This window comes from Phascolarctos cinereus, unplaced genomic scaffold, assembly GCF_003287225.1.
Source record: "Phascolarctos cinereus isolate Bilbo 61053 unplaced genomic scaffold, phaCin_HiC Scaffold_726;HRSCAF=1367, whole genome shotgun sequence".
NCBI classification, from domain to species: domain Eukaryota; kingdom Metazoa; phylum Chordata; class Mammalia; order Diprotodontia; family Phascolarctidae; genus Phascolarctos; species Phascolarctos cinereus.
The window spans coordinates 388,517,960-388,543,735 of record NW_027556098.1 but is presented as its reverse complement, the minus strand read 5'-3'; the positions used below and the strand labels follow the sequence as shown (position 1 = coordinate 388,543,735).

General features: G+C 41.5%; 1 protein-coding gene and 1 long non-coding RNA gene across 2 annotated transcripts in view; one reads left to right on the top strand and one right to left on the bottom strand.

The window, feature by feature from the left end:
• VPS13D (vacuolar protein sorting 13 homolog D) overlaps nt 1–25,776 on the top strand; it is a 328,743-nt gene that overhangs the window by 292,555 nt on the left and 10,412 nt on the right. Inside the window, exon 68 of the mRNA XM_020973579.2 lies at nt 14,583–14,714. Within this exon, the coding sequence (XP_020829238.1) occupies nt 14,583–14,714 (132 nt within the window). The remainder of the gene's footprint in view (nt 1–14,582; nt 14,715–25,776) is intronic.
• Nucleotides 14,259–21,048, bottom strand: LOC110198945 (uncharacterized). Its single transcript, XR_002321881.2, has 3 exons — nt 20,362–21,048; nt 17,754–18,170; nt 14,259–16,234 (listed from the first exon to the last, which is right to left on the bottom strand). It is a non-coding gene; the product is annotated as an uncharacterized LOC110198945 (long non-coding RNA).

Here is a 25,776-nt window from a genome sequence, read left to right as displayed (position 1 = left end):
TAAGGAGCCTCTGGAGTCGATTGAGTAGGGGAGTGCCATGGACAGACCTATGCTTTAGGAAGACCAATTTGATATCTAAAGTGGAGGATGGCCTGGAATAGGAAAAACCAGGCAAGAGCGATCTCACAAAAGCCTAGCGTGAAAAGACTCGAGGAGAAGAGGGTGAACAACAGTATTAAAAGTTTCAGAGAGATCAAGAAGAATGAGGATTGAGAAAAAGCCATTGGATTTGGCCATTGGAATCATTGTTAACTTTGGAGAGTTTTCAGTTGAATGATAAGGTCAGAAACCAGGCCGCAGAGAATTAAGGAGGGAATGAGGGAAGGAAGAGGAGGCATCAACTGTAAACAGCCTTCTCAGGGAATCTAGAGAGAAAAGAAAATGTATAGGACAGAGGATCGAGCTAGGCTTTTGTAAGATGTATTTATAGAGAAGATAGAAATACTGCAAAAGCAGATGAAACTGGGAAGAGCAGCTGGACTAGACCAAGGGCACATAGAGGAGATCTATACTGGGGGTAACACAGTTACAAAAGGGTTAAAGATTTATTCACAGTGCCTCTGAGGGGATGGAGGAAAGGACAAAGCAAAACTCAGATTTTATGAATACCGAAAAGAGGTGACTGAGAAAATAAACAGTTACCAATCTGTATGCCTCTTTCCTGTTTAGGTAACGTTGTTGTAAGAAACATCTACATGCGTGAGAAGCAGTGTAGTAGATAGAACTAGCCTCAGGAATCAAGAAGGCCTGGGTTCAAGTCCTGCCCATAACACATACTAGCTCTGTATCCCAGAGCAAGCACTTAATCTCTCACTGCTCCAGATTATTTAGGTTTCTGTTGCTGGTCTATCTACATTGGTAGAGGGTGTTTCTTCACTAGGAGTGTCTTCTACCAGTGAACCCACAGGTCTAATCAAATAATCTACGTTAATATCATGGGGCCTCAATGAAGGTATTAGTAGGAAAATGACAGGCTTTTGCTGTTGACGTTCCACAGTAAACCCCATGTTTCTCATGAGAGAATGTAAAGAATCTATATCCCTTTTTATTGTTTGTGCATTTTTTAAAGTGTTTTAAATGATTCAGTGGGAACAAAATAGTATCATAAAGGCTTCCTTCCACCAAGATGTCTGTCACCCATTCAGAAAAATTATTAAAAATTTCTTGATAAATGTAACAATAGAATTAACTCAGCCTCATCATAAATATCAAGAGAAGCATAAAATGAAAAGATGTATGCTGACCAAAGACATTTTCCTCTGTCGTGAAAGAGATCCAGTACAGACTCTGCGTTGGAGAGGGATTCTTTATGGGTGGTAAGATCCCCTAATGCTTCTGGTTGTGAATGTCATGGGGTTTGTTCCCTTAAGCCCTAGAACATTGGAGAACCTCCCAAGAAAGGTCCACAGCCACTCAAAAAGAACGTTGCCTCCTCAATCATGCAGGGAAACAAAGTGGGAAGAGGGGATGAAGAATTGACAGACTAGACCTTACCTCCCAACATGTATATCTGTGACAGATAACATGAATGAATGGTGGTTTGAGCCTACAGTGAAGGAAGAGGAGTCTCTAGAGCATTGCTCTCCAGATATTGCAAAATTCCTTTAATGACCTCAGACTTCCAGAAACAAAGATATTTTTAATAATACTATTCTGTTGGTGGTGTTCTATGACTGCCAGGTCATGGTGTCTTTGGACACAGTGTCCAAAGAATTAAAAATGAGTGTCACCCCAAGGGTATTTGAGAAGTGTAAGGAGGGTATGAGTCAGCTGTAACATCTAATAAATGTAGGGCTGTGAAGAAAAGCTGGAATAAAAGATAAAAGATGCCATCAAGGAAATGTGTGATTAAAAAGAATACTGGCTGGTCATGCGATGAGATTAAGGGATACCAAGCAGGCAGCTGGGGAGTTCCACTGGTATCTTTGCAGTGTCAAGAGTAAGCCACAAAGCCTCCCAGTATCCCTAGAGTAGATCACAGCCCTTCTCTCCCGCACCCCCATGCATTTATATAAGGACATGGACCACAGTTGCACAGGTTGGGCAGGTGTGGATAGGTTGTGATCTGCAACATTAAGAGGAGCACCTAAGCTGAGGAAATCACAAGTCATTTAAACATTCGAGACAATTTAATACTGGCCTGCCTTGGTCAGTTTCTTTTACTTTGTTTTTTTCAAAATTTTTATTGATATCTTTTGTTTTTACAACATGTTCAGTTCCAAATCTATCCCTCCTCCCTTTTCTACAATGAACCAGCCCTTATAACCAAAAAAAAAAAAAAAATTAAAGGAGGGGGAAAAAAACTGTTGATCCAAATTAATCACCATGTAAACCACATCTGACAATCCATGCAATGGGTCACACCCATTTTCTTCCACTTCTTCTAAGAAGGGAGGTTCCTTTTCTCTTGTCTTCTCCAGGGCCAAGCTTGGTCATTATAATTGCAGTGTTGGGTTTCACTTTTTTGTTCTTTACATGTATATTGTTACATGTTAATAAATGTTTTTTTCTGGTTATGCTTGCTTCACTTTTCAGAAGTTTTCTGTGTCTTCCTATCCCTTCTCTGAATTTGTCACATTCATTGTTTTCCTACAGTGCAGTAATATTCCATTATATTTATGCACCACTAATTGTCTAACCCCAACTGAGGCATAGTTATCTACCTTGTTTCTCATGCTTTGCTACCACAAAAAGTACTGCTCTAGGTATTTTGGTTTATATATTTTGGTTTCTTTCTCCTGCCTTCTTATAGCAGCTGGATCTCAGAGCAAAAAGGTTAAAAAGTTACTTTTTAGTCATTTTTCAAAACATAATTCCAATTTACTTTCCATTCCCTAGTTAATTTCAATTAGGAGATTCTATTATCTTCAAGTTTACATGCATTTTCTTAAAGGAGATCAATTTTCAGAAGTAGGTATATTCCATACAAAGTTTAAGGAAAAGAATTCAGTGTATTTACTTGCCAGGATGATATCTCAGGGAATTTCAGACTCATTAAAGAATGCATAGATCCAGGGCAGCTATGTGGCGCAGTGGATAGAGCACTGGCCCTGGACTCAGGAGGACCTGAGTTCAGATTTGGCCTCAGACCCTTGACACTAGCTGTGTGACCCTGGGCAAGTCACTTGACTCCATTGCCTAGCCCTAGGGGTGGGGGGAAAGAATGCATAGATCCCACTATCCCACCTTGGTATTGCCTAGCACAGGGGTGGGGAACCTACAGCCTAGCAGTTGTACCTGATGGCCACAAAAATAAGTTTACCAGGAATTGTGTATGTTGGCTCAAGTGATACATCGAGAAATTGAAATTAGAGATTGTAGACTAGACTACATTTACTTAAAGTTTGAGACACTCCTATAATTATTCCCCTCCCTAATTCAGGAATGTTTGTTTCCTTTAGAACTGTAGTGAAGCTCCCATTTGGAATGAGCCTCACCCATGTAATGGTTATGGAAATAGCAAACCACTTTGGAAATTAACTGCTCTGTATCTGCAGAGACATCCTTTTTCTTAAGGTCGCAGGTAATCCTGTAGTACCTCAGTATAAATGCTAGACTTTGTGGTAGTTTAGAGAGTCTGTGATTAATGGCCTGGAATTTCATTGTGACATTATTCACTCCAGTGGAATTCAGTTGAAGGTAGGCCTTCTTGGACCCCATCCAAGGGTGTTCATTTCAACCTAATTGTATGACAGTCTCACCTGTGAGAGAGCTGCTCAGAAAACAGTGTTAACAGTAAGATTCTAGTGTGTTTTGTTCTTGTTTTTATCCTAATGGGTACAGCTGTTGGCATTAGTCCTACCAGCTGTCACAGTTTGAATACCCCTGGGACCCTGAAACATATGTCAGACTGTGGATGAAACAGTGGAAGCTATGACCCCTATAAACAAGTCAAGTGTGAATCCCACTGATGGAAGGAAAGTCCAGCCCAGGAAATAACAGTTGTCACCAATGCTGGTGAATTCTAAATTCCAGTGACAAACATATTGACATGCATGTTATAGAAGTTTCAGCTAATGAACCTCTTTCTCACAGTATTCAGATTGTAACCACACCCTTGTGACTGTTACACGTCCATTTGACAGTCCACAAGGGGAGATGGTATTTTAACAAAAAAGATGTGAGGGGGAAAAATTTTCAACTTGAGTAGTGAGTTGGCTCTTTACCCATTTGAGGAGGCCAAGTCAGAGAGGTGGAGTATCATGCCCGTAGGTCATCAGACCAGCTTCCCAAGAGATGATGAGACAAGACATTTATTGTTTCCTAGCTGCCTGTGTCTGGACGCCTAAGTCATTCACTTTGTGTAACATCAGACTCCTAGTTAACTCAGTTTATTTTTTCTGCCTCTGTCCACATGTTATGGTAGGCAGATCCATCATAATGGAGCCTTGGACATAATGTCAGATTGTGGATGGTAGGGGCTGTTTTCATTTTTTGTCTGTACCCTAAGAACTTATCACAAGGTCTGATACTTAGTAGATATTTGTTGATATAATTATGATGACTGAGCTTCACCCTGGAGAAAAGATAAGAAACGTACCCCTCTCCTTCTTTGAAGAGGTGGAAGACTGTGGTCATAGACCATCGAATATCCTGATGTGTTAGTTTCGATGCATACCTTTTCTTTCTTTACTCTGTGTTACATGGAATGGCTCCCTGAAGGGGAAGAAAGGGGAGGAAGGGCATATTCAGAAATGAAGATAATGTAGAAATTGAAGTTATCAATGGTTTTTTAAATTGCATCTCACATTTCCTCCCTACCCCCAAAATAAATACTTATTGAATTGAATTGCTACAGATTGCTTAGTTGAGAACCAGTGCTTAGCTGAGTTTCCCTTGTGGAGAACTGAAAAGAAATGAGCTGTATGACCACAGCCATGTCACTTAACCTCTCTGGGCCTCAGTTTCGTTATCTATAAAAGTATGATGATAATATTGGCCCTTCTTACCTCACAGGGTTCTGAGGAGAATCAAATGAAATGATGTCTATGCTAATGTGGAAATATGTTTAATATGATTATACGTGTATAGCCTACACCAGATTGCTTGCCATCTTGGGAAGGGCGGAGAGGAGGAAGAGAGGGAGAAAAATATTTGGAATTCAAAATCTTATAAAAGTGAATGTTGAAAACTATCTTTACATATAATTGAAAAAAATAAAATACTGTTGGGGGGGTATGATGCCTATGAAAGCACTCAGTAAACCTGAAACACTATAAATGTAAGGTGGTGTTAATGACAGTCATTAATCTAGTTCCACTTCTGATCTAGGACCTTGTAGAACATTCATCATCTATCTGTGATAGGAAAAAAAATCTATAATGAGAAATGAAACTGCCCAGTATGGCTTTTATATGGCTTCAGAGAGGTGTGAGTAGAGGACATGTTCTTCCTGACGTTCTTTGCAGCTTTCATAAGGCAGGGGGGCAGAGGAAATGTTTTGCCATTTAAATAACTCCAAATGAGTACAAGGGAGCAATTGGAGAAAAATGACTTGAAAAAAATCAAATGTAGCATGTGGTACAGTTGGTTTTGTCAGCTGCCAAACAGTGCATTCCAGTGGCTCTCTAGTCTGACAGCTCACTTCCCTGGTGTGCAAAGCTGTGCTCCCTTTACGGAGCTGGTAAATTCACTTCATCAGTCTGTAGTGAAATTGGTATCAGTGTGTGGTGGCTAATGTCCATTAACAGTCAAGATGCTAGGAGTCAGTGCTCAAGTTGCCATTTATGGCCTCAGCCTACTAGTGTATCTGTTGACCTGATCTCTTTAAGAGCAGACAGTCATGTGACAATTCAAGGTATACCAAGTTCTTTACATATATTATCTCAGGAGCTTTCCAGCAACCTTGAAAAGGAGGCATCTTAGGTATTGTTATCCCCTTAAATAGTTGAGGAAGCCAAGACTAAATGACTGGCCCATGCACATATACATTATAAATATCAGAGGCAGTATTTGAGTATAAATCTCATATGACTCCCAGGTTTCCAGTTCTCTTTCCACTATACCATCCTGCTTCTCTTTAAGGACTCTTAGCACATCAAGAGGTAAAATAATAGCTCATAGTCATATGATACTTTTCATTTTACAGAGTGTCTCCCTCACAACAGCCCTGTGAGATAAAGCAACTATTATTATCCTTATTGTACAGGTAAGAAAATTGTGACTCAGAGAGGTGACCACCATTGCACAGCTAATAATATAAGGATAGGATTCCAGCACAGCTATCTCTAGACTCCGAAGTCCAGCACTCTTGCCAGTATATCATTAATACGGAGAATTAATCATTGGTAACAACCTTCTCAATATTCCCCTGCCCCCCCCAAAAAAAAAAAGAAACCAGGAACTCTAAGTAGTTTACCACTTTGCCAGGCTTAAAAGAATTCTGATATGCTTCTAGCCCATAATGAAGAAAGCAACCACCAGTTAAACAAATACACAATTCAACGTTGAAAGCCAGGACGTCATCATAGTCACTCACTGCCCCTTTGGGAACTGGTGATGGACGTAAGGGCTGCCCAGTAATCTGTAGTATAGGTCAGCTTTGTGACCATTGATTCAAATGAGCCACTTGATAGTGACCACGGAAGATGGATTTGTCTCCAGAATACCAACACTTAACATTTCACGCTGCATTCATACTCAACAAATTATCCTAACACATGATTACCTTTCAATACCCCGAGGAAGTCAATGTTAGGCAACTGATGACCATTCAAATCATGCTTCTGACCCTTACTGCCTGTTTGACCTTGGGCATGCGATTTCATCTTCCTCATCTGTAAGCCTAGACTTAGCCTAGAATGAGGTCTCAACCCACAGTTTAAGAAGCCCTGGCCTAGATGGTCCTGGAGTTTCTTCCACCTCAGGCTGTATGACCCTATGCACAGGTGAATGGAAAGCCTACATCTGTCCAGGTTGTCTTATTCATGTCCAAGTTGGCTTAAAGAAACAAGAACAGATTGTTTTCGTTTCCTTCTTTATCGTGTTTTAGAACTCCAAGTGTATTTTCAGGCCAGGCGCAGCTGGTAGCAAAGGACAGATGGAGACTTGTTCTGTGCTGATTCCTCTTGATGGCTGGATATCTGTGCTCTGTCATTTGCCACATCAGCAGCTTCTTCCCTGGGGGTGGAGCTGGTGTGTTAAGAGCACTGATGCCTTAGCATCACTACGCAGCTGAAGCCCTTACCTTTTCATAGAGTTCAAAGTACAAGTTCGTTTTGTGATGACATTTCAGATTAACTGGTTGATTGGAAGGCCTACTTCTTTGTATATACTGTGAAATTCATAAACCACAGCAGCTGAGGGCTTAAAATGGCCGGCAAACTCCCAGCTGGTGGCAATTAAATTCACCGCAAACCCTTGGCTAAATAAACGTGAGGAAGGCAGAGTTGCAACATGTGCACAAAACAGGCCCAGTTTGTCAAGAGTGTCTATCAAGGGAGTGCCACTGTTACTAAGAGCAGCTCTAGAGGGCGGGGTTCCGGACACTTTTCCCAAATCACCAGAAAGTTCAGTTACCAAAGCATTGCCCTCATCGAATCAATAGTAGAAACATCAAAAGGAATAAAAAGCCAGCTAGCATGTGTTAGTGAGTCTATGTAGCAAAGATGAAAGGTATGGCTTGTGAAGAGATAACAACTCCAGGACGAGACCAAGTACTTGGAGATTATCTTTGCACTCCACACAGGGCCTTCTTCTCTAGAGGACTGACTGATAACTTGGACACTTGCTAGTACAGACAGCCCATTAATGCTGAGTAAGGTGAGGAGGGATGCATGATCACAGTGTAATCAGATCAGAGCACAAACAAGATAGTCCTTTTGTTGTTGTTTTTTAAACAGAGAAGAATTTCTCATAAAGAGGCAATGGTGTGTAGTAGAATTATGGGAGATGGGGATGAACACCTTGGGTTGAAGGAGACAGTGAGTATTAACACGTCTGCAGTGAATGGGTCCCTGTTGCAGACACGTGGAAAATTGTGGCTAAGGAGATGAAGAGAGCCAGATGCCACAGAATTCTAAGGATAAATAAGACTTGTGGAGATAAGCTCCCTTCCTCCTACATCTGAGCAAGAGCGCACATCACCTGTCTTCTTATATGATCCTTGAGGTGTTAAAAAAAAAAATTTTCCCTCTGAGATACAGCTGAAGTTTGCTTCTGTTTTCTTTTTGGTTAGTGGGAGGGCAAGCGTTGACTGCCACCATAAGCTTCAACCAGCTGTCTTTGTTCATATAAGATTCAGGACTGTGAAGACTTTGGCTCCGTGGTGAGCTTGTCACAAGAGGGAAGACCTCGGGAAGAGAAGGGGAAGTTTGCAGCTCGTTTAATAAAACGGTTAAAAGAAATTAAACAAGTAGACAGTTTTTACGCACAAGGGTGCTACTCTGTGGTTTCATGTTCTCCCGCTTAGGGTGGTTTGCTGTTTGCAAGTTGGAAGATGGTAAATTGGGGGTGGAAGGAAGGTTGAGTCCCTGAGGCACTAGGAAAGGCACTGAGAAAGGCAATTGGTTCAAAAACTAGTTAGATGTTTTTAAGAGCTTGTAGGTATACAGTGATGTTAGGGAAAACATTTATTTATTATTATGGCTTTGTTTACCTTGAGATGCGAATTCAAAGCATTCAGATACAGAAGACGATCCATTTCCCTATCCCTTTGCGTCACCAGTTCACCCTGACCAAAGGAAAATTATAGAAGCAACTGACCCTTTTTAGCAAGTACTTCAGCACTCATGATCATTTCTGAGGATTATTGCTACTGAATGAAGGTAGAGAAAACTCTGCAACTGTTCTGACTAGGTCCACTACAGATTTATGTTGCACAATCTCTGTTGCACCCTTACTGCTCTTAGGCAATTCTTCTACACTCCCTTCACCAGCTCACCATCCCACTCTCCACAGCGGCTCTTCCAGGCCTTTTCATCCCTTCTCAAACTTTCCATGGTTCCCTGTCAGCTGCATATCATGCTTCATGTTTTACAGAAAAAAAAAAAATGGAAGCCATTTGCCTTGAGCTCCTTTTTCTTTCTTCTTCCTCAGTTTGTATCACTGAGATGGCTTATGCTATCTCCTTCACCCTATATCTTACACAAAGAGATGGCCCTTCTTCTTACCAAGGTAACCCCTGCACAAGCGATCTTATTTTATGGGCTCTTCTCCAACAGATTGTCTCCTCTGTTATCTCCTTGTTATCACTTATCTTCACTCTCTCCCTGTCTACTGGCTCACTCCCTGCTGCCTACAAACATGTCTATGTCTTCCCCCATCCTGAAAAAATCCTCACTTGATCCTTCTATCTCCACTAACTATTGTCCTATATCTCTTAAGGCCTTGGTGGCCAAACTCCTTGAAAAGACCATCCATAGTAGGTGCCTCCAGTTTCCCTCTTCTCACTGTCTTCACTGCCTATAATCTGGCTTCTGACCTCAACTGTAAAATGGTGGTAATAACAGCATCTACCTTGCAGGTTATTGTAAAGATCAAATGAAATAATGTTTGTAAAGTATTTAGCACGTTGCCTGGCACATAGTAGGCACTTTGTAAATGCTTGTTTGTACATATTTCTTTGCTTGTTGTCTCCCCCTTTAGATTGTGAGCTCCTTGAAGGCAGAAACTGTCTTTTGCCTCTTTTTGTATGTGCAGTGCTTAGCATAGTGTCTGGAACGTAGTAGGTGCTTACTAAATACTTACTGGCTGACTGTGAAAAGAAATATGTGAATCATTAGCACCAGTTTTCATATCATCACGTCCTACATGGGACTTAGTCCTTAAACACACATTAATCCCCTTTTCTATCAAAGGAGCAAGATCTGGTCTTGTTTGCAAGGTTCCCAGCCTTTCCTTTGGCTATTAGCTCCCTTTACTGAAAATCTTTTTTGGTCCTGGCCAACTGTTTGGGTGAACATTCTCCATTTTGTAAACTACCCTGTGCTTGGTTCAGGGTTTTTTGGTGGTGAAAGTTTTCTCCTTATTTTCTGTTGGCCTATTCATATCTTTTTTTCCTTCTCTGACATCCCAGAAAAGTGTTTGGTTAGCTTTAACATGGGAATTCCAAGTATTCAGGTACAGAATACATACCATTTTCTTCCTTTCTGTTTTTCCTTCCTTCCTTTTTTCCTTTTCCTTTGTGTGTGTGTGTGTGTGTGTGTGTGTGTGTGTTTTTGTTTTATTGACACTATTTGTCTTTGTTTCATAATCATGTCTGGATTCTAGAACTGTTCTCACCCATTTAGCCCTCTGTGGTAATAAAGAAAAAATAGTTAAGCAAAACAAACCAATATATTGAGTATGTCAGATGTAGAGTGCAATATTCCACACCTGTATTCCCCCGCCTCTTTATCAGAAGGAAGGAAGTGTACTTCATCATTTTTGTCCAGGATCAAGATTGATCGCTGGAGCTGCTGGGGGTTTAGTCTCCTCTTCATGATCTTTCCATTTGCATTCTTGTAGTCGCTGTTTATATTATTCTCTTGATTCTGCTTATTTCATTCAGTATCCATTCATAGGAGTTTCCCCATGTTTCCCTGAATTCTTCATAGTGTTTCTTATGTCACAATAGTGTTTCATTGCTTTTCTGTTTCACAGTCTTGTTTAACCATTCTCCCATTTACTCATTCCTCACATCATTTTTTTTTTGATACCACAAAAAGGGCTACTATGAGTATTTTATTGCATATGTAGTATTTCTTTTTCGTTTATAACAAAGTTTTCTGTCTTGATCTCTCTTTAGCATATGTTCCCAATAGTAAAATAACAGAGTCAATGAGTATTAACAGTTTCAGTAACATTTTTACATAATTGCAAACTATTTCTCAGAATGATTAGACCAATTCACAGTTCTACCGAGAGTACTTTCAAGCAGTGGTATCAAATTCAAATGGAAATAGAGGTCACTAATCTGCATATAAGGATCCTTGAGGGCAATGTATCGACTTCGTTTTAAAATGTAATATTATCTATGTTTTACCACATATTTGTATTTTGTATATCCTGGTTACATTTTAATCTGCCTTGAGCCATATTGGGAATATTAAGAGCCACCTGTAATAAATTGTGAGATTGACACTTCTGATTTAGAGTACCTGGTCTCCTTGCAACTTTGTCTGAACATTATATCTTTGATCATCTTCAACATTTTGATTGGGTGGGAGGTAGTAGAACTTTAGCATTGTTTTAATTTGCATCTCTTATTAGTAATTCAGAGTGTTTTCTTTTCAGACAGTTGTTGACAGTGAGCAGTTTTTCTTTTGAAAACTTCATGTCCTTTGACCATCTGTCATGTGAAAGAAGGATTTGACTTATTTGTCTCTCAAAGGCAAAACCAAGAGCCATGAATGGAAGATGCAAATAGACAAATTGAGGCTTAGTGGCAGAGAAACCTTCCCAGGCTGTCCACAGGTGGGAGGGACTGTCTTGACAGGTGGCAAGCTCCCCTTCCTTGTAGGTCTTCAGGCAGAGACTGGATGACCCACTGTAGGATCACAGATACAGAAACTCTGGAGGTCATCTGATCAACTCCCTGTGCTTACATATGAGGAAACTGAGGTTTAGGAAGATTAATTGGCTTGCCCGACCAAGGTCATACTGGTCTTAAGTGACAAGAGTCAGGATTCAAATTCAAGGTCATCTAATCCCAAAACTAATACTTCTCATTATACCATATTGCCTCTCCATCGTTCATTGGTTATGTAATAATCCACACCTTCTAGGTATGAAGTGGACTAGATAGTCACTCAGGGCTATTCCAGCTTTCAAATCGTATATCCCTATGATTCTTGGTCTTAAATATTTATTCAGTTCCTTATATAATTAGATATCAGATGTAAGAGATATTTGGTGCAAATATTCTTCCTGTTCAACACTTTCTCTTATTCTAACAGTAGTAATTTTGTTCATGAAATTTTATGTAATTGAAATTGCCTTTTATCTCTTGTGTTCACCTCAAGAGTTTGGTTAAGAATTTCCTCCAAAGCTAAAGTTGTAAAAGGTACCATAATTCTGTTTTATTATGTGACCTTTTATGTTTAGGTCTCATGTAATTATTGTGTACCATTTATACCATATAAGATGCTGGTCTAAACCTAAACCAAAACAAAATTTAGAAAAACATTCGCTGTCATCTTGTATCACATCTTCATCCTCATTCTTTCTGTCTAGTCCTAATTTGAGGGTTCTGGCTGGCCAAGTCATATTCATGAGATAGAGAGATTATCTCTCTTCTGCACTTGTGACTATTCAAAACCTGGCCAGATCACCATTATACTTCAGGGACTTCTAGTTGTTTGTTCAGAGAATTACAAAACCATAGAATCTCAACACTGAAAAAGAACTCTATGGCCATCCGATCTGGTACATATATTTTAAAAAGTATCCTTTCAGGAGCAGCTAGGTGGGGTAGTGGATAAAGCACCGGCCCTAGAGTCAGGAGGACCTGAGTTCAAATCCAAATCAAGCCTCAGACACTTAATACTTCCTAGCTGTGTGACCCTGAGCAAGTCACTTAGCCCAGACTGCCTCACCAAAAAGAAAAAAAAAGGATCCTTTCTTCAACATACCTGACAAACAGTCACAAATGAGGAGAAACCCACTCTCTACCTTCCAAAGCAACTCATTCAGCCATTGGATAATTTGTAATTGTTAAGATGTTTTTCCATGAGTGAAGCTGAAATTTTCCTCTTTGCAACTTATACTCATTATTCTTAGCTCTTCCTTTTAGGACTAAATCAAATAAATCTAAACCCTGTTCATGGTTATAGTCCTTCAGATACTTGGAACATAGAGACCATGTCCTCCCCCAATGTCCCCTAGTCTTCTCTTCTCCAGGCTTAACACCCCTAGATCAACTGATCCTCATGTGGCATGAAGCCCTGACCTGGCTTTTCTCCTTTGGACTTGTTCCAATTTATCAACATCCTTCATAAACAGGGAGGTCCCAAACTGAATACTCTAGATTTAATCTAACATTTGTAGAGGATAACAGGGCTGTCACATCCTTTTCCCTAGCATGGCATGGTGAAAGCTGGGCCACCAAATACAGCCCATGATCACTTTCCTTTTTTACTAGATAATTTTCAGACAGATTGCTATCCAAACACACTTCCCCGTCTTATATTATGAAATTGATCTTTTGAATCCATGTATAAGATTTTATATTTATCTCTATTATATTTCATCTTGTCAGATTCAGCAAAGTTCTAGCTTATTAGGATCTTTTAGATTCTGATGCTGTCATCCGGTGTGTTCCCTGTCTCCCTCACCTTTGTATCATCTGCAGATGTTGAGACAATCTGTCTATAATTTAGGATATACAAGTATTAAGGAATTGCATGAAGAACTGAGAGATTAAATGACTTGCCCAGGGTCACCGAGCTAGTTAGTATCAGAGGAAGAATTTGTACCCAGCTTTTTCCAACTCCATGCTCAGCGCTCTTTCCACCACCCAAGTACCTACCTAAGGCACTTCTCTACCAGTTTGGTGACTGTAAATGGAAATAAGATTAGTTTATGTGATTACTGTGTGATTTCTTGACGAAGCCATAACGTTCATCATGACCTGTCACCTGTGACTGGCAGTGACGCAGCTATCAGTTCTCTGGCAATTTTCTGATTTCCCTGGAATATCCTAGCTTACCCCAGGCCCAGCAGCTTGACTTCATCTAGGCGCTCGAGTCCTGCCGCCTCTTCACTTGCCATGATTACCAGCATCCCATTAGCCATTTTTGTTCTGAGGTTTCCAGAGAAGACAGAAATAAAATGGGAATGGGGATTGAGCAGCTCCCTGATAGATAAGTGACCAATGGATATGAGCAGACAGCTCTCAAATGAAGATATACATACTGTTATAAACCAATCATATGAAAAAATGCTCTAATCACTAATAAGAGAAATGCAAATGAAAACAGCCGAGATTTCACCTCATACATACCCAGCAAATTGGCAATGGTGATAAAAGTTGGGAATTGTCAGTATTGAAGGCGCTATGAAAAAACTTAATTATGCATTAATGCATTATTGGCAGAACTATGAATTAGTAATTTCCATTCTGGAAAGAAATTTGGAATTATGCAAATAAAGTGGCAAAAATGTCCATTCCCGTGGACCCAGAAATTTTAACAGCAGGCATATACTCCAAGGAAGTCACTGTCAAAATAAAGACTCTATATCTACCAAAATATTTGTGGTAGCACTTTTTGTAGTATTAAAGAACTGGAAGTAAAGTAGATGTCATTTGCATAGGGAATGGCTAAATAAACTGTGGCATATGAATGTCATGGAATTTTACTGTTCTGTAAGAAGTTACAAACAAGATGAATACAGAGAAGCCTAGGAAGACTTATCTGAACTGATGCAAAGGGAAGGAAGCAGAACCAGGAAAAGAGGGTGCACAGTGATTTCAGCAAAGTAAAAAGAAAACAATCAAGCAGTGGAGCTCAAAAGGCTCTTTGGCACCAGATTTGGGGGTAACTTGAGGGAATGGGGGTGGGGAGTGGCAGAGCAGAGAGTAAAGCCTTGGTCCTAACTGACCTTGTCATTTTTTTTTTAATGTTTATTCCATATCAGTGAATCTTGGTCTTTTATTCCCTTAGGACCCAAGCCCAGAGAGTACGGAAACCCCGCTGCTGTACTGGACCCCAAGGGCTGCTTCCCAGGTACTCAGAGAGCCAGGCTGATGGTCAGGAACAGTTATTCAGACTGACTGACAACATTCAAGATGAGTTGTAAGTAGGAATACTGAATAATTAACTTTGTCCATAGAGGGTTCTGTCTTTCAGCTTTGGGTCTGAACATTTTCATCCAAAAATCAAACTGATGTGAGCATGTGAAATTACAGTCCTTTAGTGTTCATCTGTGTAGGGTCATCAGGCTGCTAGCTTGAACTTTATCAGGACTTTAGCCTATTGAAACTGGTCAAAGGATCTTTGCTCCAAATGTTGGTTTACAAATCCAGCTGAAATAGCCTTGTAAAAAGGCATCTGCCTGGAGAAGCCAATTATTTATCCTTGATGAGTAGAAAAAACACTGGTTTCATTTTTTAAAAATCTATTCACTTCCTCTAAGTAAATACAGGCTGGTGAAAATGATGGGTTGGTCAACATTTTATAATTATTTATAAGGATACCTGAGGTAAATCCCTAACCTGTAAGGACAGTCCTCAGGTGCCACCATCACAGATAATACTGGACCGAATTGACTGACTATGTCCTTATCTTCTTAGAGCAGTGTTTAGATGCTAAATCAGGGACCAGATGCAGCTGCAGAAGGAAGTCGTGTACTGCTCGCTTGGTGGGTGGTAGCTTCTCTCAAGGTCAGCTCAGCACTTAATCCCTCCCTTTGGCATCCGTTGTAATGCCCTTGTGAGATTAGATGTATCAGGTCCTCAGCCGTTTACAGTCTTGGGGATAGAAAAGTCACAGAGCAGGGCATTGATCTACCTGGTCCCAGCTCTGATGATTAATTCCACTTCCCTGATTTCCCCAGGCTGTTTCATTTGGATGAAGGCATCTCTATTTCCTGTGCATTTTTGCCCAGTGTTTTGGTGCCTCTGCTCAGTAGCTGCCTTGTTGCTTCCTGCCCTTCCTCTCCGTTAAGTGGGAACCCTGGCCTTTCTGCAGAATGGAAGCGGTCTATTTCCATTCCGTCCAGGGTCCGTAGCCACCTTCCTCAGAGTCAGATCGGCCCATGTGTTAGGGTGACAGCAGTTGAGCATGCCAACCTGGGTACAACGCTCTCCTGTTGACATTGCAATGCCTTTTTGTCAGGGGTTAAATGAGATTATAAGCGATTGCACGTGGTTCTTTTGAATCTTTTCTCCCCAATTTGAGTTGAACTGCTGTTTCTATCTTGTCCAAGAGATGTTGCCATGAAGCATTAGAGGGCTCCTGGTGACAAAAGGGGCCAGTGAAACAGGGACCAGGGAAAGCTTGAAATGAGCATCGGAAGGAAATCGTCAAGATAGCAGCCGTGTGCCGATGGTGGGCTGAATGGGGTTGAATGTTAAAAACTGAAGCCACGCCCCCCTACCCAGCTTGGGGGGGTGGTGAATGGAGGAAGCTCGTGACCACGTGCGCTCAGCAGCGTAGGAAAAGCTGGTCAGGGAGCCAGGAAAGCATTTCTTTTCAGTATCTTCTTTGTCAGTCTGAGCCTTCATGGTGACGTGGACATCAGAATCATTGTCGTTCAGCAGAAAGGGGTTTTCAGGAAAAGTCAGCGACGCCAAATGGCACCTCTGACTTCTATCCTAGGATTGTGATTAAAAACACATTTAAAGATCTAATTATTTGCATATTTTCCTTCAGAGTTAACCCCATAAAAGGGGCTTTAATACCTTGCTCTACTGTTCTAACTAAACGTTTCCACATTTTTTCCAGTTAGCCTCGCAGTTTCACTTCTGGAAAATATTGTGTAATTACTTCCCGATGTAGTTAAACCCCTACAAAGTCCCCAGTGCCGTAGCCGCTTTAACTTTGTTCTCCCAGGTTGAGTTTCATTTAATTTTTTCATTGTCTTTAATTAATTGGTATAAGAAGATAAAGAGTTCCTGACATAGGATTTAAGAACAGATGAAGTTAAAAAGCCTGCAGTTGCAAAGTAACCAAATATTTCTCCATTGCATTTTGAAATGATCTCCACTATTTCCCGTTCTCCTCAAATTCTTTTTTTTTTAAATGAAAGCCTTAACGAGTTTTGATAAAGTATAACAATGAAAAGTGAATTTTTTGCCATGGGTTAACATTAATTGTTCTTTCCAGCCAATGACTAAACTAGTTTTTAGCCAATGTATTCATTTTCATGGAAATGTGTACCTGTCTCACACTTATTTTCTAATTTTCATCAGCTAGATCAGGGTACATATCTAAATTGCAAGCAGGTATTCTGCAGATTTGCAGACAAGGTGACTCTGGACAATTCTCACTGAATCTGAACCTGTTTTGGAATTGATGATGATAGCTTTTATATAATGCTTTAAGGTTGTTCAAGCTCTTTACAAATATTGTGTCACTTGATCCTCACAAAAACCATGCAGAGGTAGGTACTGTTATTATCCCATTTTACAGATGAGAAAACTGAGGCTGGCAGAGTTTAAGTGACTTATGCAGGGTCACACAGTAAGTATAAAGGCCGCTAAATAGCATGGTGGACAGAACTCTGGGCCTGGCAGACCTGAGTTCAGATATGGCATCTGGCACTTTCTAGCTGTGTGACCCTGGGCGCTGCCTCAATTTCCTCATCTAAAAACCAGGGATAATAATAGTACGTCCCTCCCAAATGAAGATTAAATGAGATAATATTTATAAAACATTTTACAAACCTTGAAACATTATATATGCACTAGCTGTCATAATTATTATTATTATTGTATCTGAACAGGTCTTCCTGACTCCGGTGTTTTGTCCACTGCACCACGTGGCTGCCTCTAATCTAATGTCCTGTACCTTGATGCCTCCTTTGGTGTGGGGCATTTTGCCAAAATAGAACTATTCTGATGTTGAAGCAATGATTTTATGTGTTATCCACACCAGCACATAATTTAATTTATGTATAATTCCTTAAGGCCAGGAAGACCTGGGTTCCAGGCCCAACCCTGACCTGTCCTGGCTGGGTGACTGTGAGTAAGGCTCTCAACCTTTCCGTGTCCCAGAAAGCTCCCTAAGACTCTTAAATTGCAGAGAAAATGCCAACCTGCATTGGTAGGAGTTTGTTCCTTATACCAGTGAAATCCCACACCCAGCCCCTAACGCTATCCCTGGCCCACTTACAAAGTAAGGACTTCATCTTTAAGTCTTCCAAAAGGACAGGTCCTTTGTGAGGATGTGGCAGAAAACCTAAGCTCTTGCTCAGAGAACAGGAAATTAAGCATCTCTGAATTAGCATCTGTTGAGTATGGACACCTTGGGGGTGGATTAGATGGAAGAGTGGAGTTCTGTGAGAGAGATGCTCCGTGAATAAAAAGCTTTCATTTTAAGAGTTATAAAAAGTCAGGTTTTTGATGGATTGTTGTCTCACTGAATCTGTCTTTATACGAGCTGAATCAAGAGCTGTGAGGATTTCTCCGTCTTCATTTACTCCACTGTGCCCACCTGCCAGAGTTTAGCATGTGCTGCGAAATTCTGAGAGGACCTGTAAGAATGTTGGGCTGCTGGCTCTATCCAGATGTTTCTGTTTTCTGTAATGACCTGTGATTTTAGGAAAAGGGAAAAATTAGGCTACCCAGAACCCCAGAAGGCCAGGTTGGAAGGGGAGGCTTGTACATTCATAATTCTCGTACGTTTCCTTTGGGCCTCCTTGGGAAGATACCAGCTTAGATTCTGAGTCCGAATACAGTTTCCTTAGGTTGGTTAATAAGGGCCCTTATTCTCTACTCTATATCCAAAGTACCCTGACCAGGGGTTGGAATAGCATGAACGTAAGGAGAGGAGTGCACCACATGGAAGAGATAATTCAGTCTGATGAGCATTTACTAAGTGCCTACTGTGTGCAAGACTTTCTTAGGTACTGGGGATACAAAAACAAAATGGGAGAAGTCGTTTTTGCCCTGATGGAGCTTACATTGTCTTAGGATACAACATCTATGCAGATAAATAGATACAAGATCACAGGGTGTCCAGGAGGGTGATGCGACTCCTTCCTCCACAGGAACACAAATGGAAAGTCTTCCCCAAAGGCCTATAGGCCCTTGAGAGACTACTGTTGTGCAATAGAGCTGGGAGGCAGGGAATTGGGACTGTTAGTGGTCTGTTACTATACCATTAATACTGCCATACCAATTTTAAAATATAAATTATATTTATTTTATTTATATACATACATAAATATTTTCAATTGTAAAAAAAATTTTTTTTGGTCAAGTCCATAGGCACTGAAGAACCTCAGTATGGCCAGACTGTTTTTCCTCTATCATCCCCTTCCTGTGTCAAATCCAAAGAATATAAGCAAGCATGACTTAAAGGTGGAATAGAAAAGAATGATTAACTCTGAATCAAAAGGCTTGGGTGTGAATACTTGCTGCACAGAGCTTCAGTTTCCTAACCTGTAAAAATGAATTATGCTTATACTACTTCCCTCTCAGGATTTCTATGGAAAAAAAAAGGATTTTGAAAACCTTAAAGTGTTATAGAAATGAGAACTGTAATAATCATTATTATTTTCTGCTGAGGAGTATAACAGCTGTGGCAGTGCACATCTATGTATATGTGTGTATACATACATACATGCACACATTATATGTAGAAATATGGACTTTAGAGAAAGAAAGTACTGCCTCTTGCACCACCCCAGAATGTGAATACAGAGGATTGGCCCGCGTGGATCTGGTGCTCTATTTTCTGTGAAGGGCAAAGCTTATCCAGATGCTTTGTGTTTCTGGCCAAATTTTTTCAATTTCCCTCCCTCCAAGTTAATAATAATAGATCAAAGGGGGTAAAGGCCACTATCCAGGCTGAGTCGGAGAGTATGTCTGTGTCTCCCTTAGACCAGTGGGCGGTGCTGGATTATCATCTTGGGCAGTCACACCTTAAGCACTGCTTGTCTCATCCATGAAAATGGTGTGAAGGCCTGTGGTGTCTAGATGTGGGCCATAAAATGTGTGGCTGCAGTGTTAGCACCTGCAGCTAATGAGGACCTCATTGGCATCAGTGCAGCTCTTGAAAGGTCCATTGAGGAGTTATGGAGAGCAGTGCTGTCAGGGTACTAATCAGCAAAGGAGAGGATGTGCTGAACCACAGATTGTGGAAAAGACAAGAAAAATAATATGAAGGAACTGCCTTGAGAGGCCAGCCTGCCAAGACTGTCCCATAGCTCCACGTTTCACCGGCTTGGCTCGTTGGCCCTGGTGTATGGCTGGAGTGCCAACCTTGCACCAGGACACTGGGGTTCCATTCCTGACTCTGAGACCTTTGTGACTCTAAGCAATCATTGCCACCTCTCTGGGCTCAGTTTCCTGATCTGTAAAATGAGGGTGATAGTACAAGTGTTTGTATTCTCTGCCTCCCAGGGTTTGGGGGAGGAAAGCATTTTGTAAACCTGAAGTACTGTAAAGAAATTGTGCCGTTTCCCACGTGGGGCAGGTTTACACCAGAAGAGCGAATTAATTTGGTAGGTGCTTCTAATTGTTTCGCAGATACAAGCACCCCACGTGCTCACAACACACAGATTTGAGGTCCCGTGTTCTCAGTACTTTTCCTGCTTTGGGCATCTTTCGCTTGGGAATGGGAATAGTGATAAAGGAGGGAGATGCCGAGAAGACCCTCGGCCTTCCTGATAATTTCTATCCAGAAAGGGGTAGTAGTGCGTGGCAGATAGTGGTGTCGGGACATGAGCACCCCCCACATCGCTGCTTCCTGTTGACCCTCCCTCTCCCTGGCCTACCTTTCATGTTTTTGCCTGAAGACTCTGTCTCTGGCTGCTCTTCTGGCTATGAAATCTTCAGAAGATCTCACAAGAAAGCTTGAAGTGCAGCCAGGGGGTGCCTTTTGTAAAGGACCCAGAAACATGAGCGTCAACATGCTGTCTGGCTCTGAAACTCCGAATAGGAAGTTGCTCTTCTTCCCCTAACTTCTATGCTGCTTCTCCTTTTTCAAACGTATTTCACATTTAAGAGTTTCACTTGATTTTGTCCCAAAAAGCCCATGAGGTAAGCTGGCAGTTGCTGTTATACCCATCAGAGAGATGAGGCACCTGGGCCCATTGGGGACGGTTCTTCTTGGTCACTTAGCAGCACAGCCTGGACCTTAGCCTTGCCCCATCTCAGGTATTTTTAAGTCTGCCGAGGAGGCTCTGGGTAGGACTAAGGGCCTGTGGCCAGCTTCGGGTGGAAGGCAAGGAGCAGAGTCTTATTGCAAAGAGGTCTATTTTAAAACCTATAAAAGTATTTCTGTGTGTACAGAGAGAGTGTCCCCAGCCATGGGTGTTAAGAGGAACTGCCCTTATTGAAAGACCTCAGCCCCTTGTAAAGTTCATGTGTCAGCTGCTGGTGGTGCCAAATCAGCAGGAGAAAACTCCCCGTTCTTCTGAAGGAAGAAAAATCTAATCTCATAAACCATTGAGCTTTCACCCTGTGTTGAACAGATGGCTTCTTTCCTTCCACTGCCTTGCCCCCCTCTGCTCGGTGACCTTCCTGTCCAGCTCTGCCCATTGCCTCTTTTGCCATCCTATTCGCCTCTGAAACGCTTGAGATCTGCTGGCAGTTTCCTGGTTTTTAGCCAGCACCAGGCACAATCAGATTCAAATTCTAGCTGACTCTGTGGTGGATCCTCTGGCCTCTGAACATAATGCTTTTCTAATGGTTAGTGGATTCTCTCTTCCACTGCCACCCCTGCTTTAACCTGGACAGAAGAAGTGATTTCAGATTCCATTCAACTTGATTAACCTGGAACATCTCTCCCTGGAGACTTTCAGAGCCTGGGACATGATAAATTCCATGAAAGTGGGCCTGGCCACTAACAGCCACTGGGGATTTCTATTTTAGGCTTAAGCTGTTGGAACTCTGAAATGGAAAATCATCCCTAGCTTTCATCATGGGTGCCTGCTGGAGAGATCATAATTGGAGTGGGGTCTATTTTTGCTAAGTATTCCTGGGCCACCTAGCCCAGTGGGAGGAGCTGTGAGGATTAAAAAGTCTAAGAAACGGCTTTTAGTCTAGCTGAGGAAAAAGGGCTGATGCATATGAAACAATTAAAGAAAAATAGTGTAACATGGTACAAGGAAAGGGACCCAAGGGCTAGGAGACTTGGGTTCTGCTACCAGCTCTGTGCTGTCGGACAGGTCACATCAGGAGCCTCACTGGGACTCAGTTTCCTCATGTCAGATGAGGCGGGAACCTTTCCAGCCCTGCAATTCTGGTGTTTTAAAAACCTGCCAGAAGAACTGAATATCAAGATAAGGAATTTGTCTTGGATTCTTTTTTCAAGATCCCTTTACATTGTTTATTATCACTCTTTATTAAACTAGGATGTCTTTACTTTGGATGGTACAGTTAACTCTTAATTATTTGCATGGGAAGTATCCCCTCTGTGAATTGTTCACAGGACACTTTTTTAAAACTTATGTTTTTATCCTGAACTTAGACACCCCCAAAGAGTATTTCCATACACACAGCAGAACACAGAAAGAGGGTTCTATACGAAGCCATAAATCTCCATTTTACATTGCTTACTTTTTAAAGTATACATTACTTTTAAAACTGTCCTGATGGTCTGCTTCCTTCTGTTCTTTATGCAATTTTTAAAATGTTACAATGACCCTTACTTTGGGGGCATCCATATTGTTCCATTCCCCCAGCCTCCTGAGAGAAAAAGGAAGGAAAATGCTTGTTTAAAAAATAAACAGAATATATTCATGGGGTGGCCACGGCCTAAAATGTCCACTCTAGGTCAGGAAGTGGGCAGCAGGCATCATTATAGGTCTTCTGGAGAAAGATGTGATGAGTCATCACTTGGGTGAGGGTTCTTTCATCTTTCAAGGTGGTTTTTCTTCTTTCTTTTTTTTGGGGGGGGTGTGGGGTGGGTGAGGCAGTGGGGTTAAGTGACTTGCCCAGGGTCACACAACTAGTACATGTCAAGTGTCTGAGGCCAAATTTGAACTCAGGTCCTCCTGACTTCAAGGCCGGAGCTCTATCCACTACGCCACCTGGCTGCCCCTAAGATGGTTTTAATTTACTGCATTGTCCTTGTATAAAAGGTTCTCCTGATTCTGAGCAGTTCACTCATACAACCAGGGTTCTCTGCCATGTCCCTTTCATCACATCTTAACAGCATTCATTCCATTACCTTCATATACCATAATTGGCACAGCCCTCCCCAGTGGCCTAAGGGGCATCTAAGGAACCTCTGAGAGTCTCATTCTTTGATTTCCTTTTTTCCTCCTTTTTATTTCTTCCTTCAGAATCAGGACTTTTATTTTGCTTGTGACTCTCTCCTCTGTAGTATCCTGTCTTGTTCCCTAATCCCATTGTTTCCTTGTTGAATTTTGATATATTTCTATGCCAAACTGTGTGTGTGTGTGTGTGTGTGTGTGTTTTCACTGCTCCTTTATCTGTTACAGATAAGACTGAGGTTCATCCCACTCCCCCTCCCTCCTATCCTCTGCCTGTCTGTAGTTCCTTATGAACTTCCTTCCTTCCTCTTCTGTGCATTTTTAAAATGTTTCAATGGCCCTCTTTTTTTGTTGGCATCACTGTTGCTATCCCACTCCCCACCCTTCTTCCTAGCCCTCACCTTAATTAGAAAGGGAGAGAAAAGCTCTTTTAACCTTTGTACTTTGTAACAATTAGCACAGTCTGGCAAAATGAACCCACAAAGTAGCTGTGTCCAGAAATATGTGGGAGACAGGCTATACCGCTGCTTTGATCAATTTTAAAGTCTTCCAAAGTTGCTGTTTTTGCAACGTTGCCATTGTTTAAATTGTTCTCTTGAATCTTTTAACTTCACTCTGCTTCAGGTCATAGCACCCAGGGTTCTCTGAAATTGCCCCCATCGTTTCTTACAGCACAGTAATGCTCCATTACCTTTATATTCCAACTTGTTCAGCATTCTCTAGTTATCTAAGAAGCAATTTAAAGCACCCTCTTAGATTCTAGTCCTTTTATTTTCTCCACCCACACCCCCTTTTAAGGCTCTCCTTCAGAATCAGGAAGTTTGGTCTCCTTGGGACTGTTCCTTCTCAGCATCCCACTTGTATCTGTACTTTGTTTCATTGTTGAGTTTGAGGTGTTTCTACACCAAACTGTGTGTGTGTTCAGCTCTCCTTTGTCCGTGTCAGTTGACTGAAGTTCATATGAAACCATTCCTCCAGCCTTTTTCTCCTCGTTGTGTATTCTTCTTCTCATGTACCCCAGTTATGATACATAGCCAGTTTCCTTCTCTTCCTCCGTTCTGCACATTCATTCTGCCTTTTACCCTCCCTTCTCTTTCTCCTCTTAAACCCTACCATCAGAATCAATCTGCCTCTAAGACCCCTGTTTTTCTCATTTAACTACTTGTTACTACTCCACTTAGCAAGATGTTAGCACTACATCATCCTATAGCTCCTACTTTCTGAAATAAATTTACCTTTCCAGGTTTCTCTGGACTCTTGGATTTGTATCACAGATCTAGGCCTTTCATCAGAACTTATAAGGCCTCTGTTCCCTTAAAGATCTGGTTTTTTTTTCCTCAGCAGGGTTATTTTCATCTTTGCAGGGTAAGTTATTCTTGGTTTTAAGTCTTTGTCTTTTGCCTTTTGGAATATTCTGTTCCAAGATTTTTTCAGTGGCAGTTCCTAGGTCTTATGTGATTCTCACTGTAGTTCCTTGGGTACTTTAATTCCCTCTTTCCGGAGGTTTGTAGTCTTTTTTCTTTGATGTAGGTGCTTTGAGTGTTAACCATGACATTCTTGGGACTTATGTTTTCTTGAAATATGTTGCCTAGACTTTTTAAAAAATGATTTTCAGGGAGTTCAATGATTCTTAAATTCTTTCCTTGACCTGCTTTCCAGGTCAGTTCTTAATATCTTGCATTTTCTCCTCTTTTTTTTTTTCAATTCTAAATTTTATTCAAATATTTCTTGCTGTCTCATGAAATCACTGATTTCTCTTTGGACTATTCTAGTTTTTAGGGATTTTATGGTAGGCTATCAAATTTTCTTCCAATTCTTTACACAAGAGTTTTAATTTCTTTTTTTTTAATCCCTTGCTTTCTTTTTTCTAGATGTCCAGTAGTCCCAGTAGAAAAGCCTTATTTTCCTTTGAGTCTCTGCTTACAGTAATTATAGAGTTAGATTTTCCAATAATTTTATATACTTATTGCAAATTATTTACTAATTGCTTCTTGTAGATTTTTTACTCATCTTTCCCGCTTTAGTTCCTGAGTTGCGGCTTTTTCTCTCCGCTCCATCTGTACTTTGGGGTGTCGTCAGGATAGTGAGCCCTATTTGGCTTCACGCTGTGTTTTTTTCCACCTACCTCCCCCTCTGGGTTTTTGGCCAGATTCAGAGAGCTGGATCTTCAGCCCCTCTGGCCTCTCGGGACCTCGAGGCCCAGGGACCCAGTCTACCGATCTGACCCTTGGGGCGCCATGCTGCTCATGGCCTGCTGCCTCCCCCGGGCACTTTCTCTCCTTGTTGCCTCTGGACCTGTGTCCAGCCTTGCCATCCCCCGTGTCCTTTGGGGACTGACATTCGTCTTGCATGGGGCACCTCTTGATGTGGCCTTCTGGCAGACTGGTGCAGTTCTGGGGTGGAAGACCTCATTTAACTCGAGATTCCCATTGGTTTTCTTGTTCATCACCCAATCAGGGGCCGACTTCGTGATCTTGCTGGTGTCATTTTGTGGGAACTGGGCGGCCTGTCTCCTGTTCAAGCAGCCATTTTGGCTTTGGCTTTGATTTGATGGACAGCTGGAAGCCATCAGGAAAGTTGGGGACCCCTAGCTTTTTCTACAGTCTGGGAAGTAGCGCCTGTAGCATCCCTTCACATTGGCCTGACACTGCCTGTGGTGCCACATCGTCATCTCATCTGAGCCTCCCAGCTGGACGGGCCCCATCTGGTTTTAGCTGATTTGGAAACTGAGGCACAAAGAAGTTAAATTACTTTGTTCTCACTATAAATTAGTAACCGGATCGGGACTAGAACCAGTTTTTAGACTTAGTCTTTCAGTTACGATACTGAAATCCACAGAGGCTCCAACCTTGAGACTCTAGAAACAAAAAGAGAAGCATTTGGAACATCAAGCTTCCTACGCTGCTAGCGCAACAAGGGTCCCTGAAGGGCGGTTCAGGACAGGCAGCACAGATGAATGCCCTCTTTCCC